Below are 13,848 nucleotides of genomic sequence, written 5' to 3' on the forward strand. Positions count from 1 at the left end.
CCCAGGCCAGGGGGTCACCAAAACAAGAGGGTTTGGCAGGAACAGGTAAAGCCAGGCCACGGCTCCATCCTCACCGGGGGAGAGCAGCGGCTTTGCCACTCCAGTTGCAGGAGTGGGAGCACGAGAGGTGCCGGACACTGCCCATCCCAGACACGGAGCGGCAGCGGGAGCGCGGCAGCCCCGGGCAGTGCCCGGGTAACTCAGCTGCCCACGTGTTGGGGAGCGTCACCTGCAGCCTGATTTCAGTCATACCTTTCGAGCGAGAACTCCCCAAACCGAGGCATTTCCAGGATATTCTTGTTTCTGTCTTAAAGGGTGAGTAACTTTTTTAATGAGGGAGGACTGATGATCCCTCCAGGGCTGGGCTGTCACCGCTGAGCCACTGCCAAAGCACACGAAGTGCTGAGGCTGGGAGGTGGATGGGCCCCAGCGTGTCCCCCCCGACCCTCCGGTCCTGGCAGTGATGTCTTTTCCCTGTGTGTGAGCCCCCCGTGCCCCACATCCCTCGCTCCCTCCCAAAGCATGTTTGGACCTCGGTGGTGGCACCAAGGACAGGGAGAAAAGGGGCTCTGAGCAGGATGACCTTGTCCTTGCACACGTGCCGTGGTGTTTATGCCCCTTCCACAGCCCCCATTCGTGAGCATTAAAGAGCTGCTGCCCCAGCCGGGAGATGGGCTTTCCCCTGCCTCAGTTTCCCTCTGTGTGGCGGGGCAGGAGGGGAGTGAACATCCCCATGGCCCCAGCAAGGACCAAAAGCCCTCAAAAAGCCATGAAATCCCTCCTCGAGTCACCGACTCCGGGCTCAGCAGCCTCAGCTCAGCAGAGTTCCCGGCTTTCCCAAGAGGAGAGGCTGGCCCAGCGATGGGACAGGGTGTCCTGGAGCTGCCACCACCTGCAGCTGCACTGAGGTGTCACCCGAGGCCCAAGAGCCCAAAGCAAAGGGAGCGTCTGCACTCCCTGCCAGGCCCAAATTTGCAGCACTGAGATGGGTCATCCCCTGCCACAGCTGTAAAGGCACAAGTCATGCCAAGAAAAACAGCACGTGGTGTCCCCGGGAAGCCACCGAGCCTGGGGACACACAGGTCATGATGCCAGGGGAAAGGGATGTCCCCAGCCAGTGACACCCCAGGGGAGATTCAAGACAGCCCACGTCGGTGCCGTCCTTGTCCCCGCAGCCTGGCGGTGCCGTGTCCCCCCCACTCCCCAGGCAGCATTTTGCAGCAGCCGGGGGAGGTGACAGGTGCCATTCCCCAGCTCTGTGTCACCTGCACTAATGACACCCTGTGCTCCCTTTCATCTCAGGGCCTCCCAGGTGGCCCCTCTCAGGCGGCATCACTCATCATCCCTTCCCTTCCAGGATGGGATGTGGCCAAGTCTGGGGGCCCAGGGTGGTGACACAGGGACCCCAGGCTGAGATCAGAGAGTGACAGCAGAGAGTGACACCCCTCATGCCGTGCAGTGGGTGCTCACAATGTCCCTGTGCCAAATCCAGCCTTGCTGTGGCCAGCATGGGGAAAACACCTCTTGGGACAACTGCAGCCAGCACAGCAGCCAGTGGCACAGCCCCAGGGACACGGGTCACCAGTGGGGAGGGTCTGGGGCAGCGAGCAGTGGTGGCACCTTCGGGATGGGCTGTGTGGGACTGACCGGGGCTGGACAGTGAACTCAAGTGACTGGGAGGTGTCCAGGAACTGTTTGCCGAGGGAGGATTTGGACACGGCCATGGAGAAGGACTCCACCTCCTAAACCCACAGCGGGCACGTGGACACGGGCATGTGCGTGGGGATGGCAGCGTGGGCGTGGGGACGGTGACGAGTGTGTGGGGACAGCAGCAGGTGTGCAGGGGACAGCGGGTGTTTCCCTGGTGACGGCGGCTTTTGCGCATGGGGACGGCAGGGAAATGCCTGGGGACGGCTGGAATCTGCCTGGGGACAGTTTGTGTCCGCCTGGGGACAGCTCTGCGTGTGCGAGGGGCAGCCGTGCACAGCCTGGCCGGTGCGGGCACGGAGCAGGCAGTGCACGCTCGGTGACAGCGGCGGGCACGGGGACGGGGACAGCCGGGACACGGCTGACGTGAGCGCGGTGGCGGTGCCAGGGCGCTGCCGGGGAGCCCCCACCCCGACACCGCCGTGCTGCTCCCCCGAGGCGACGCTGGGTGACGTTGGTGGCTCCGGGAGAAGGGCTTGGTCCCTCCTGCTTGCTCAAGGAGTTGGCACACGCCCTGCTCAATGCCGAGTGGGACGGAGCCGGTCCCACGCGAGTCACGGAGTGCCCGAGGTCTCTTCACCTCCAGGCTGAAGAGATTTTCACCCATTGACCCACTCCCGCAGCTCTTCCAGCCCTTTTCCCCCAGTTCCTCACTGACCAGCCCGCCACGGCCAGGGGGGGCTCAGCTCGGGCTGGGAGGTTCCGCCTCTGCCCCCCGTCCGCCCTCCCGGCTGCCCCCCGGCCTTCCCCTGCCCCCGGCAGTGCGGGGCCCCCGCTCCTCCCCACGCACACGCCGGGGCACGCTCCGGCTCCACCCCGGCTGATTTCCCAGTGGGACGAAGCCGTGTCCGCCGGGCAGCCCCGGGATGCTGCCAGCCCCAGATCCGCGGGGCAAGCGGGGTCACGGCATCCCGAGGCGCCGCACCCCTGCCCAGCCCCTGTCCCTCCCGCACATCTCCAAAGGGGCTCTGCCACCCTCGTGCCACCCCCGGGAGGCAGGATCCGCCCGCGTTTCACCTCAAGACGATGATTATTCCTTAATTGCCAACAAAACAAACGAATAAAGCCCGGGCTGGCCCTCGCTGAGCTGGAAGGAAACGGCCCGGCTGCCATTCCCAGAGCCGGGTTCGCCGCCCGAGGCTCTTTGGGATAATCGCTCGGTGATGGACGTTAACGAGCGGCTCTCCCAGTCCGGCCGGAGCGCGTCAGCTCTTTCCAGTGGGCCGATGTTTCCTCCGGAGCCAGCAGCACCTCTGTCCCTCTCGGCCTGGGGGGCACCAGAGTCCATCCCAGCTCATCCCAGAAGGATCCGCAGCGCCTTGTCCATCCCATCTCCACGTCTGATTCCTGACTCACCACCCAGGGCTGCCGCGGCTGGGAGTCCCCCAGGCCCTGAGCAGCCCTTCCTCCTGCTGAATCCCCCCAGCGGGATTGGTCCTGATCCCTAAAGCCCTTTAGGCTCTCAGCCCCTTGGGAAACCCTTCCTGATCCAGTATTTTTTGCCAGCAGCATCAAAAGAGTTTTGCAATGAGAGGCAGCTGCCTGATTTTATAATCAAGTTCCTTGGAAAACCACTTTCCACAGCACTGCCCTGTGCCCCAGGTCAGAGCCTCACGGGAGTAACCAGGAGCAGCTTTTAATCCCGATGGAGAAGCCTGGTGTAGTCACGCGATGCCCTGGAGCGGAGCACCACGGCACGAGGGGCATCCCCACATGGGGACCCTGGCGGAGGGGACTCCAGCCCCCTGGGAACCACTCGGGCTGCCAGTGCATCAGGGAATGGGGAGGATTTCAGAGGGAATCTGGGCTCGGGACACCACTTCCCTTCTCTCCCCTCCAACCCCGGCTGCGGATGCTCCTGAACACCCCACTTCCCCCCGTTCCCCTTTCTGCAGCCACCTCCAGCTCCCAGCAGCAAACCCTTGGGATATGGCAGAGGTCTTGGCTTGGGAGACAGACTTTGCATCTTGGAAGAGCTCTGCAGAGCCTTCCCTGAGGTGAAAAGTCCCAGGGTGGATGTTCAGGAGTTTCCAGGGGAGTTCTTGCAATAAAACCCTGTGAGGGTGTGAAAATAAATCAGCACTGGCTCATCTCCCAGCAGGGCTTGTGGCTCCTAAGGATGGATCCAGGCTCCAAGCAGGAACGGGGGATATGGGAGTGGCCACCGCAGATGCTGGACTTGCGTCTGTCCATCCCCGGGACCGCGGGGCACCAGGCACCGGCTCGGCGGAGAAGGGCCTGCTGGAAATGTCTGCAGGGTGAAACGCTGCGGAGAAATGAGCTCTGCAAAGGGGTGGGAATTGTTGGGATGGAAGGAAATGGGCGGCCAGAGGCCGGGGACACGTCTGGCGCCAGGAGGAGGTGGTGGCTCGGCTGAGAGCTGGGCCACGCTCAGGGATTTAGGGGCTGGGCCTGAACTCCCACAGCTCCATCACTCCAGGGTGTGACCCTGTGTCTGCTGGGTGCCAGAGCTGGCACAGGGGGGCCCTGGGACACTTCTGGCCAGGGCCAGGGGCCTGGGGGAGCTGGGGGTGTCAGGATGGGGACACTGAGCTGTGGAGTGACAGGCCACGGGGTGTCTGTGGGGTGTCAGACCATGGGGCATCATTCCATGGAGAGTCAATGGGACACCAGCCTGCAGGGCATCGATGAACATCGATGGGCATCGGTGGGCATCAGAGGGCATCAGACCACAGAACATCTGTGGGGCACCAGGGTATAAATGGGGCATCAGATCATGGGTATCAATGGGGCCTCAGTCCATGGAGAGTCAGTGGAGTACCAGGCTGTTGGGCATCAATGGGGCATCAGATTGTAGGGCATCAGCGGGCATCAGATCACGGGGCATCGGTGGGCATCGATGGGATATCAATGGGATATCGAAGGGTACCAACGGCGTGTCAAAGGGCATCAATGGGGCACCAAAGGGAACCGGCAGCACATCAAAGGGCACCAGTGTGGCATCAGTGTGAACAGCGGGACCCCGAAGGACCTCAGTGGGACATCGGCGGGGTCTCAAGGGGCACCAAGGGTGACACCCGGGCTGTCCCTTTCCCGCGTGTCCCGCGTGTCCCGGCCGGGATTCCCGCGCGCCGCGGGGGCGGGGCTGCCCCGGGCCAGCCCCGCCCCTCGCCCCGCCCCTTCCCCATCGCCGCTCCGATTGGCCCGCGCTCCAGCCGCGCTCCTCCCCCTGAGCCGGTACTCGGGCCGGGATTGGCGGGCGGGCGGGCCAATGGGGCACGGCGCGGGCCTATATAAGGCGCGGCGGGGGGCGGGCGGGCGCAGCGCTCGGCGGAGCCGGTGGCGGGCGGGGGGCGGCCGGGGCCGGTTCTGTGCGAGTCCCTGCGGGCACCGACCGCGCTCCCGCCGCGCCCCGCGCAGCCGCCCCTCGCCGGCGCCACTTGGGGGTTGGGGTTTTTTTTGTTGTTTTTTTGTTTTTTTTTTTTTTGCTTTTCCCCCTATTTTTAAATTTTCCTCCCTCTTCCCCTCCCCACCCGGCACTTCCGGCTGGTTTCCGGGCAGTTTCCGGGTGCGCGGCTCCTTTTCCGGCGGGGGCGATGCTGGTGGCGGCGGCGGCGGCGGGGGCCGCTCCGGGCGGCGCGGAGCAGCGCGGGAGCCGCTTCAGCGTCCTGACGTGGGAGCAGGTGCAGCGCCTGGACCAGATCCTGGGGGAGGCCGTGCCCATCCACGGCCGCGGCAACTTCCCCACGCTGTCGGTGCGGCCCCGCACCATCGTCCAGGTGAGCGCCGGGGCTGGGGGGCTGCGGGGGGCCGCGGGCCGTGCTCCGTCGCCCCGTTCGACTCTGCCCCGCTCCAGCGGGGGTCAGGGAGAAAATAAAAGTGCTGAGGCGGCGATAAGCGGCCCGTCGGGCCCCGAGCCAGCCCGGCCGGGCACCCTCGGCCTCCCCCCGCCGGGCCCGGGGCAGAGCGGCCGGTGCGGGTCCGCCGCGGGGAGCGCAGAGCCTTCGAATGGTTCGGGTTGGACGGGACCTTAAAGATCCTTGAGTCCCCTCAGCTGGAGTGGACCCACAAGGAGTCCAGCCGTGGCTCTGCACAGGACACCCCCAGAAATCCCCCTGTGTGTCTCAAAGCGTTGTCCAAATGCTGCTTGACTTCTGGCAGGCTTGGAATTCGGGGAAAGCATCTCGTCCCAGCACCCTGCTATGGGCAGGGGCGCCTTCCACTAGAGCAGGTTGCTCCCAGTCCTGTCTAGCCTGGCCTGGTTGCTCCAGGGGGAGTTAAAAGTTTTGGGGGGACTGGCCAATCTTCCTGTTCCCCGTTCTGGGGATGCTGTGTGCTCAGCTGGCCCCACTTCCCAGTCCTGGAGGTCTTGGTGGGGCTGGCCCCTGCCAACAGCCACAGCAGGAATGTCTAAAGCTTGAGGGCCCCTCCTGAAAAGCTCACATGTCTTTAAAATGCATGCCCCATCCCCGGAGCTGCTGCAGCTTGTGCCATAGCTCCTGCTTAGCTTCCTCCCCTCTTACGTTGTTCCGCCTCTTTTTGAGTTAATTTGTTGCCCTAAAAAGCAGTGAAATGTGTGTGGCCAGGGCTAAAGTGGCTTTTTTTGGAGTACGAAATGGCTTCGTGCTGGTGGACATGTTGGGCTCGTGTTGGAAGAGGCAGAGTTATTAATTCAAAGGCCGGATCAAATGTCCATGTCCTTTGATTTCTGGGCACCACTGACTGAGTCCTCCAGAGCCTGCCCGAGACTTTGGCTTCTTCACGAGCTCCTGTTAGTTTAGCCATCAAGTAATAACTGTGTTTAATATTAAACTAACAATGTAGCTCGAATGAGCTGATGCATATTCATATTTGGGAGGCGACTTCATTCCTCAGTAATGACTCATCAAATGTAAAATCGGGCATGTTGGCTTCTAATTAAAAAGCCTATTCACGGCGCTAAAACCCAACTGGCTTTCACAATAACCGGGATTTTGGGGCCTCAGCTGCTTGAGAAATAGTTAAAGTTAAGTTTGAGAGATGGAAAGGTGACATTTGAAAGGCTGGTTTGGAGTTCCTCGAGTTCCTGCCGCATCTGTCGCGGGCAGAAGCGCTGGGTTCTGGCTGCTCGAGCTTTGAGCTGAATGACAGACGAGAGCTGCAGGCAGGACGCTGCCCTTGGCTGTGGCAGCACCACAGCACTGAGCAGCATCAAATATTCCAGCAGTTATCCCTCTCTGGTTCCACGAAGCTGCGGCGATCTGGTGTCGGGGCTGCTCAAAAGGATGCTGCCAGCAGCAGCTTCAAACACCGGGTAACCGAGGGCTGTAATTGTGCCCGGCCGTGAGGGCAGACCCTGTGTTTAGGGCTGACTAAGCTGGAACAAGTAACCCAAAAGGCAGTTATTTATCCTGTTGTTGTTGTTGTGGGAGGTGGGAAGCTGCAGGTCAGGACGCAGCAGGATTTGCTCCTGCCTGGCTGTCAGAGTCAATTATCCCAACCACACGGAAGGTGAGCTGCTGTTTTGGGAAGCAGGTCAGCAGCTGCCTAACCCTGGAAATATCCAACCCTCTGGGGAAAAATGCAGCCCTGAACCCACTGCCTGCGGCCAGGGGGGACGAGCTCCAGGTGGAGGTTGGTGGGTGGGAGCTCCCAGGGAATGGCAAAGTGCTCTGCTCCCTGCTGCTCTGCAGGTTTGAGATTTCTGGGATGATTTGGGACAAAGCTGACTCGAGGAATTGGGTTTTTCCCCTGTTTTCTGAATATGTCTCACACGGACAGACCTGGGGAACTCGAGTAAGCTTGGAGCTTATGGGTCTGGAGTGCTGCAGGTCCTGAGCCATGCCTAGGAAGGGGTTAAGCAGATGTTCTTTGGGGTTAGAAAATTAATCTGGAATGAGATCTTCTCCAAGCACTGGGCCCAGCTCTGCATCTAACACTTTGTGACCTATATCTTGTCTCTCTAAGCCTGAGAGCACAAAACTCTTTAACTCCACGAGCAGTGCTGGAGCCGTGCCCCGGGTGAGTGACTCCAGCTGGCAACAAACGAGACCAGGAGCTCCCCTGGGTCGCCTGCGTGATGTTTGTTCAGTTTGGGGGAATAACCCTGTGTGTCTTCTAGGAGCAGATTAATTTTTTCAAACTCTCTGCCTTGGAAAACAACTTCTCTCACTGGCTGGACTGGCTGTGCTGGTGGGGACTTGGGGCTTGCAGTGGTGGATGGTTCCCTGGTTAACTGTTGCCTGACATGTGACTGTCACCACGGGCTTGGCGACGAGCCCGGCTGCGTTCCCAGCCGGAGCAGGGATGGCTCATGTCAGGGAGAGATGGGAAGCACCACCAGGGAAGCTGCCTCGTGAGCCTGAACAGCCCCCCAGGTGTGCAAACATCAGTGGGTTTGTTCTGAGATGCTTTTGCAAAGGCAGCAGAACTTGCTGGTGGCCCTTGGCTGGGTCACCGAGGGTCTGGGATGTGACAAGGGTTTCATGCTGCAGTCCCTGACCTTTTGTGTGTTCTTCCTTCCAAACAAAACCCATGGAGGGGCAGTTTTACAGCTGCTGAGACCAGGACTGCAGGGCTTCTGATCTGCCTCAGAACGGCTCAGGCCCACGTTGGCCAAGAGGGTTTGGCCCTTCTGACACAGCTTTGAATTAAAATTCACATTTTGGGCAGCCAAAATGCAGAGTTCATGGGGCCTTTCAAACTAGGGCAGGCTCGCAGGGCTGAAGGGCCCAGCCAGACTGGCTCTTAGTGATCCAGTTTGTCCATTTGTGTCCCAAGCTTTGGCTCTTTCAAGCCACAGCCTTGGGACTCCCAGGAGAATGGGAAATGGCTGGAGGCGAGCATGTAAGCAGAATGAGAGGTGGGAAGAGCTTCTGCTGGAAGGTGCAAACCCAATCTTCCTGGGATCTTTGAGCTGAGTTAAACTCAAATTATAAGCTGGTGTCCAGATAGTTTATTTTATGGTCTTGGGGGTTATTTTAGCCTCCTGCTTGTTAAGTAATCAGGCAGGTGATTCAGCTTCCCTGTAAATGAACAAAGCTTTGGAGGGGCTGCTGGGTGTGCCAGCACTGAGCAGGCAGCATTAAAATCACCAGAGTAACACCCGTAAGATGAAAGCTGCCTCTTGTGCTTGATAGCACGCCAAGCTCAGCACGAAGCTCTGACACACTGGAAATTGTTAGGATACACTTACTAGTTGGGACATGAACTTGCATACGCCTGGCTGGGGCTTTTGAGCTGCTCTGGCATCTTGATTTGCCTTTAATGAATCTTGACAGGCCGAAGGGGATGGCTAAAATGAGTGAGCCACCCTGATTAAAGCCATGGGGACTGCTGCAGACTGGGCTGCCACCTCCTATTTGGGGTCAGTTTGGGGTCGGCTGGTCTTGGCTTAGTCACTGGAACTGGGAGGGGATGAAGAGGGCAGAGACCACCCCAAAAAAATGGGGTCAGGAAACCTCTCCAGGTCAGTGTGGGGAAGGCAGGGAGAGCAGACACTGCACTGGAAGCAGAACTGCTGATCATGTGCAGTCAGATCTCTCTAATGCCAGGGAATAAGTAAAGGAGAGCCACCCCCAGCTGCTGGCAGGACTCGGGATGCTTTCCAAAGTGACCTATTTCCAATGGATTAGCTTTTTATTTTACTGTCTTGCACTGGAGTGACCCACATAAGCGCTGGGAGTGAATCCTGCTGTCCCCAGGCTGCTCCAAGAATCCCTCCTTGCCTCTCACTGACTCTGTCTCTGTCTCAGGTTGTCCGTAGCCGCCTGGAGAAGAAAGGAATCACAGTCCACAATGTCAGGTTGAACGGCTCAGCAGCCAGTCACATCCTGCACCAGGACAGTGGCTTGGGGTACAAGGACCTGGACCTCATTTTCGGTGTGGATCTGAAGACCGAAGACGTTTTCCAGCTGGTTAAAGATGTGGTCATGGATTGCCTGCTCGACTTCCTCCCCGAAGGTGTCAACAAGGACAAGATCACCCCCATGACCCTGAAGGAGGCCTACGTGCAGAAGCTGGTGAAGGTGTGCAACGAGACCGACCGCTGGAGCCTCATCTCGCTCTCCAACAACAGCGGCAAGAACGTGGAGCTCAAATTCGTGGACTCTCTGCGGCGCCAGTTCGAGTTCAGCGTGGACTCCTTCCAGATCATCCTGGACTCGCTCCTGCTCTTCGGGGAGTGCTCGGAGAACCCCATGGCCGAGAACTTCCACCCCACAGTCACCGGGGAGAGCATGTACGGGGACTTCGAGGAGGCCATGGACCACCTGCGCAACAGGGTCATCGCCACCAGGAACCCCGAGGAGATCCGGGGCGGGGGGCTCCTCAAGTACTGCAACCTCCTGGTGAGGGGCTTCAAGCCCAAGTCGGAAGTGGATATGAAGGCACTGCAGAGGTACATGTGCTCCAGGTTTTTCATAGACTTCTCTGACATCGGCGAGCAGCTGAGGAAGCTGGAGTGTTACCTCCAGAGCCACTTTGTGGGCATGGAGAGCAACAGATATGACTATTTGATGACCCTGCACAGGGTGGTCAATGAGAGCACAGTCTGCCTCATGGGACATGAGAGGAGGCAGACCCTGAACCTCATTGCCATGCTGGCCGTGAGGGTCCTGGCTGAGCAGAACATCATCCCCACGGTCACAAACGTTACCTGCTACTACCAGCCAGCCCCTTATGTCAGTGAAATTAACTTCAACTACTACGTGACCCACGTGCAGCCCTTCCTGCCTTGCAATCAGTCTTACCCCACGTGGCTTCCCTGTAACTGAGCCAGGACAAACTCCAGGGTCTGTCCTCCAAGGTATTTCCCTGCCTTGGGGGGTTGGGAGGGAGGGGAGGGGGGGAAAAACTAAAACCTACCAACCTTCCTAGAACTGCAACAAAAGGAAACTTCCCTGGACTCTTGCTCGAGTGTCTCGTTCCTGGGGTTGTTGGAATGAGACCTGTCTGCTGTACACTGTGATGGGAAGTGCAGTGTTATGGAAATGACTCCTCGTGGAATTCTGGAGGCAATGGGGTGGGGGGGTGTGTGAGGGGAGACTGTAGAATTACGCTAAGGTAGAGCTGCACTGCCCTGAAATGGATCTGAATTGTGGTTTGTTTTTTTTTTTTTTTTTTTTTAGTGCAGGAGGTGTTATGGGTGTGCAAACTTGTGGTTTCTGCCGAGAGAAGCCAGAGTGGCTAATTCCTTTGAAGGACCAAAGAATCCTGTTTAAGTGCCTGTAACAATATAAACACAACTGTACTGTAAACCTTTATTATTTTTTGCGGGGGCTGATGGCCCAGAGCTTGAGTGGGGAATGTCTGAGGAGGAAAATGTTTCTGTCGTGGGTGGGGAGGGTCGCAAGATCATTTCTTATCCTGGCTGAGGCCAGAGCAGGTTCTGTGTTGCTGAGGGGTTTGGGCATGATTTGCTGCCTGTGAAGGACCAGCTGGAGCAGAGAGCTGCCAAAGTGGGGCTGCACAATGCAGGGGGGATTGGAATGGCTACGTGGAAATGCCTGAAACTGGGAACACCAGGGAGGGGGGAGTGCATGGAGGAAAATGCTGTGCAGAGCTTGCTGGAGAAAAGGCAGCAGGGTCCTACACACGAATTTCTTCAAGCTCCCAAGTCTGCAGTGCCAAAATATAGTTGAGTTCCTAAATGATGAGGCAGATGATTTGTCCAGGAGCCTGCCCCAGGCTGCCATACCTGATCCTGTATTTTCTAGGGGAATTTGAAATGCTGCTCTTCCAATTTTTTTTTTTTTTTGGCATGCAGTGTGGTTTTAATGCACAGAGCCAGAGGCCAGCTGGGCTGTTGGGGAAGGTGAGGCTTGTCCTTTGAAGCACAAACCAGCCAGGTCACTGGTCAGTCATTTCCAGCTGTTGCTGTGTCCTCCAAGGAGGTGGACAGACCTCTTCCATGCTGGAGACCCTCCCTTGGGCAGGTCTTATCTCCAAAGCAGCCAATTCCCAAGCAGCTCTGTGATTCCCTGTGTGAGCCACTGATAGCATTTGAAATTCATTCTCTAGCTAGAAATGGAGCCTGGGGTGAGGGGGTGAAGTTAGTTGGCCTTAGGAAAAAAATGTCTTCTAAACAGACCCTCTGGTGTTGTGAGGGTTTGGCTCAGTCCAATGTGGCTTTGAAGTCCTTGGGTGTCCGGAGCACCAAAGTTTTTCACGGCGGTGCCTGGATCGCTGTGCCCGCCAGACATCTCGGATTTCCCCGTGCAGGGAGGGAGAGGTGGGCAGGCAGCAGGCATTCCCTAGGGATGCTGCTCCGGGAACACCACGGCTTCCTGGTGCTTCCTCCGAGGCTGATGTACTCGAGTATCTTTACTAACTTGTGGTTTTTTGGTTTTTGGTTTTTTTTTTTTTTTTTTTTTTTGTTTTTGTGACAAAACTGTAACAGCTGGGCAGATTGAAATAAAGACTAGATCCTTGGAATGTGCATAGCCAGATTGGTACCTTTCTTGGGGTAGGGGCGATGGGGAGTAAGGGTGGGGGTGGCTCTTGCACCTGACCTGGACGAGCCCAGCTGAGCTTGGTCCAGCTCTGCTCCCTCCCCACTCGGAGCTGGAGGAGTGGCACCAACCACCGTGTAGCTATTGCAGGTTTCAGCTGCCTCCCTGCAGAGCAGCTTTGCCTTCACGGCCGAGTCCTGTAACTCCCCGGAGCCTCACCCCTGTGGTGGGAGCTTGAGATTTGCCAGTGCAAGGTAAAACTGGTTTAAGGGCTGCTTTTGGGAGCTTAAGTGTGCCACTTTTGTGGCTTCAAGGAAGATGAGATTTTTTTTTCTTGCATTTTAAACTGAACATAGATGCCATGTAGGTTGTTTTTTACAGGCTGCTCCTACCCAACAACACACTAAACTGAGATTCCCTCCTTCCCTTTGAGATGTCCAGAAAGATCCCCTACAGCCAACAGCTCGACAGGGCGACTTACCATTGCGATTGCACTTTTGTTTGATGGAGTGTGTGTGGTGGGACTCTTGTGAATGGGTTGAACCTGAATTTTTCTAGACCTTGCAGTGATACTGTGCTGCCTCCTGTGAGGGGGCAATTGGAAGATTCCAGTAGCTTGAATGGCACTGATTTCTTTTTTCTTTTTTTTTTTTTTTTCATTGTTCTGTTTGTTTGTTTTAAATGTCTTTTTTTTTCCTACACCTGTATCACTTGTCATGCGATGGGCTTGACATAGACTCACTAGATTCTTTAGAATCTGTTACGAATAAATACAGTGTATTCAAATTTGTTGGATTATTTTTATTTGCTTGTCCATCTGGGTAGTGTGATGAGGAGATGACCCGACCCTGTTCCCCCCAAAAACCAGGCTCAGAACCAACTGGGCACCTTGAAAGGGGCGAGCTGAGATCCTGGTTCTGGATCTGCCCAGGTGCTCCCTGTACATCAGGCTGCTCCACCCCTCAGTCTGGAGCAGCTCTGAATCCCTGGGAGTGTTGTAGCTGTTGTCAGGTCACTCCTGCAGCTGAGGGAGGTTTCTGTTCCAAACGCTGTTTGCTGTTGTGCATTTTCCCTTTTGCTGGTGCTCCTCGTGGTGCTGGGGGGGGAGGGTGGCCCGAGGTGGCAGCCTGGTGCCCGTGGTGGTGTGAGGTCCCTGCGGTGGGGGTGGCACTGGGAGACTCTCCCCACTGCTGTGAGCAGCGAGAGGTGACTGGAGTAGCTGGGACTTGGTTCCTGTGTGTAGCTGCCCCACCTGCGGAGTGGTTCCTCTCGGAGCAGGGGAGGCTGAGAGGCTGCGGAGGGTTCATCTCCCAGGAAAAGCTGTGTTTGGGCCAGATTCCCGTGGGACGGCTGGCAGCCGGGTGCAGCTCCTCCAGCCCTGGCTGCCCTCCAGCCTAAGATGAAGTTTCACTTCCCCCTGTCAAGCTCCAGGCAGTTCTGGTTCCACTGCAACAATGGAGCTGACGAGGTGCCAGTCCCTCTTTGGGACAAACTTGCTGGCTCGGCATCTCCAAATTTTTACAGTCACGGGCCAAAGCTTCCCTCTGACAACAGGGCTGGGATGTTCTTGCTGGGCTGGCACTGTCAGAGTCCCTGTCCCTGCTTGAGCAGGCTCTGCCTTTGCAGAGCTCATTTCTCTCCACACCTGCTGGGTTTAGAGATGTTTCCCACTTTCTGGCACAAACCCAGTGTGGTCTCCTGCCTTTCCCAAGTGTGTCTCACGTATGGAAGCAGCTCTGAAGTATCCTAG

At 57.7% G+C, this 13,848-nt stretch overlaps 1 protein-coding gene across 1 annotated transcript; it reads left to right on the forward strand.

The window, feature by feature from the left end:
• Positions 1 to 5,014: 5,014 nt before the first annotated feature.
• TENT5B (terminal nucleotidyltransferase 5B) lies at positions 5,015 to 10,451 on the forward strand. The gene is made up of 2 exons (XM_082296408.1): positions 5,015 to 5,447; positions 9,402 to 10,451. Exons 1-2 carry the CDS (start codon positions 5,265 to 5,267, stop codon positions 10,419 to 10,421), a joined length of 1,203 nt encoding a protein of 400 aa, XP_082152534.1. The 5' UTR covers positions 5,015 to 5,264; the 3' UTR covers positions 10,422 to 10,451.
• The last annotated feature ends 3,397 nt before the right edge of the window (positions 10,452 to 13,848 follow it).

This window comes from Coloeus monedula, assembly GCF_965178545.1.
Source record: "Coloeus monedula genome assembly, chromosome: 24".
In the NCBI taxonomy this organism is placed as follows: Eukaryota; Metazoa; Chordata; class Aves; order Passeriformes; family Corvidae; genus Coloeus; species Coloeus monedula.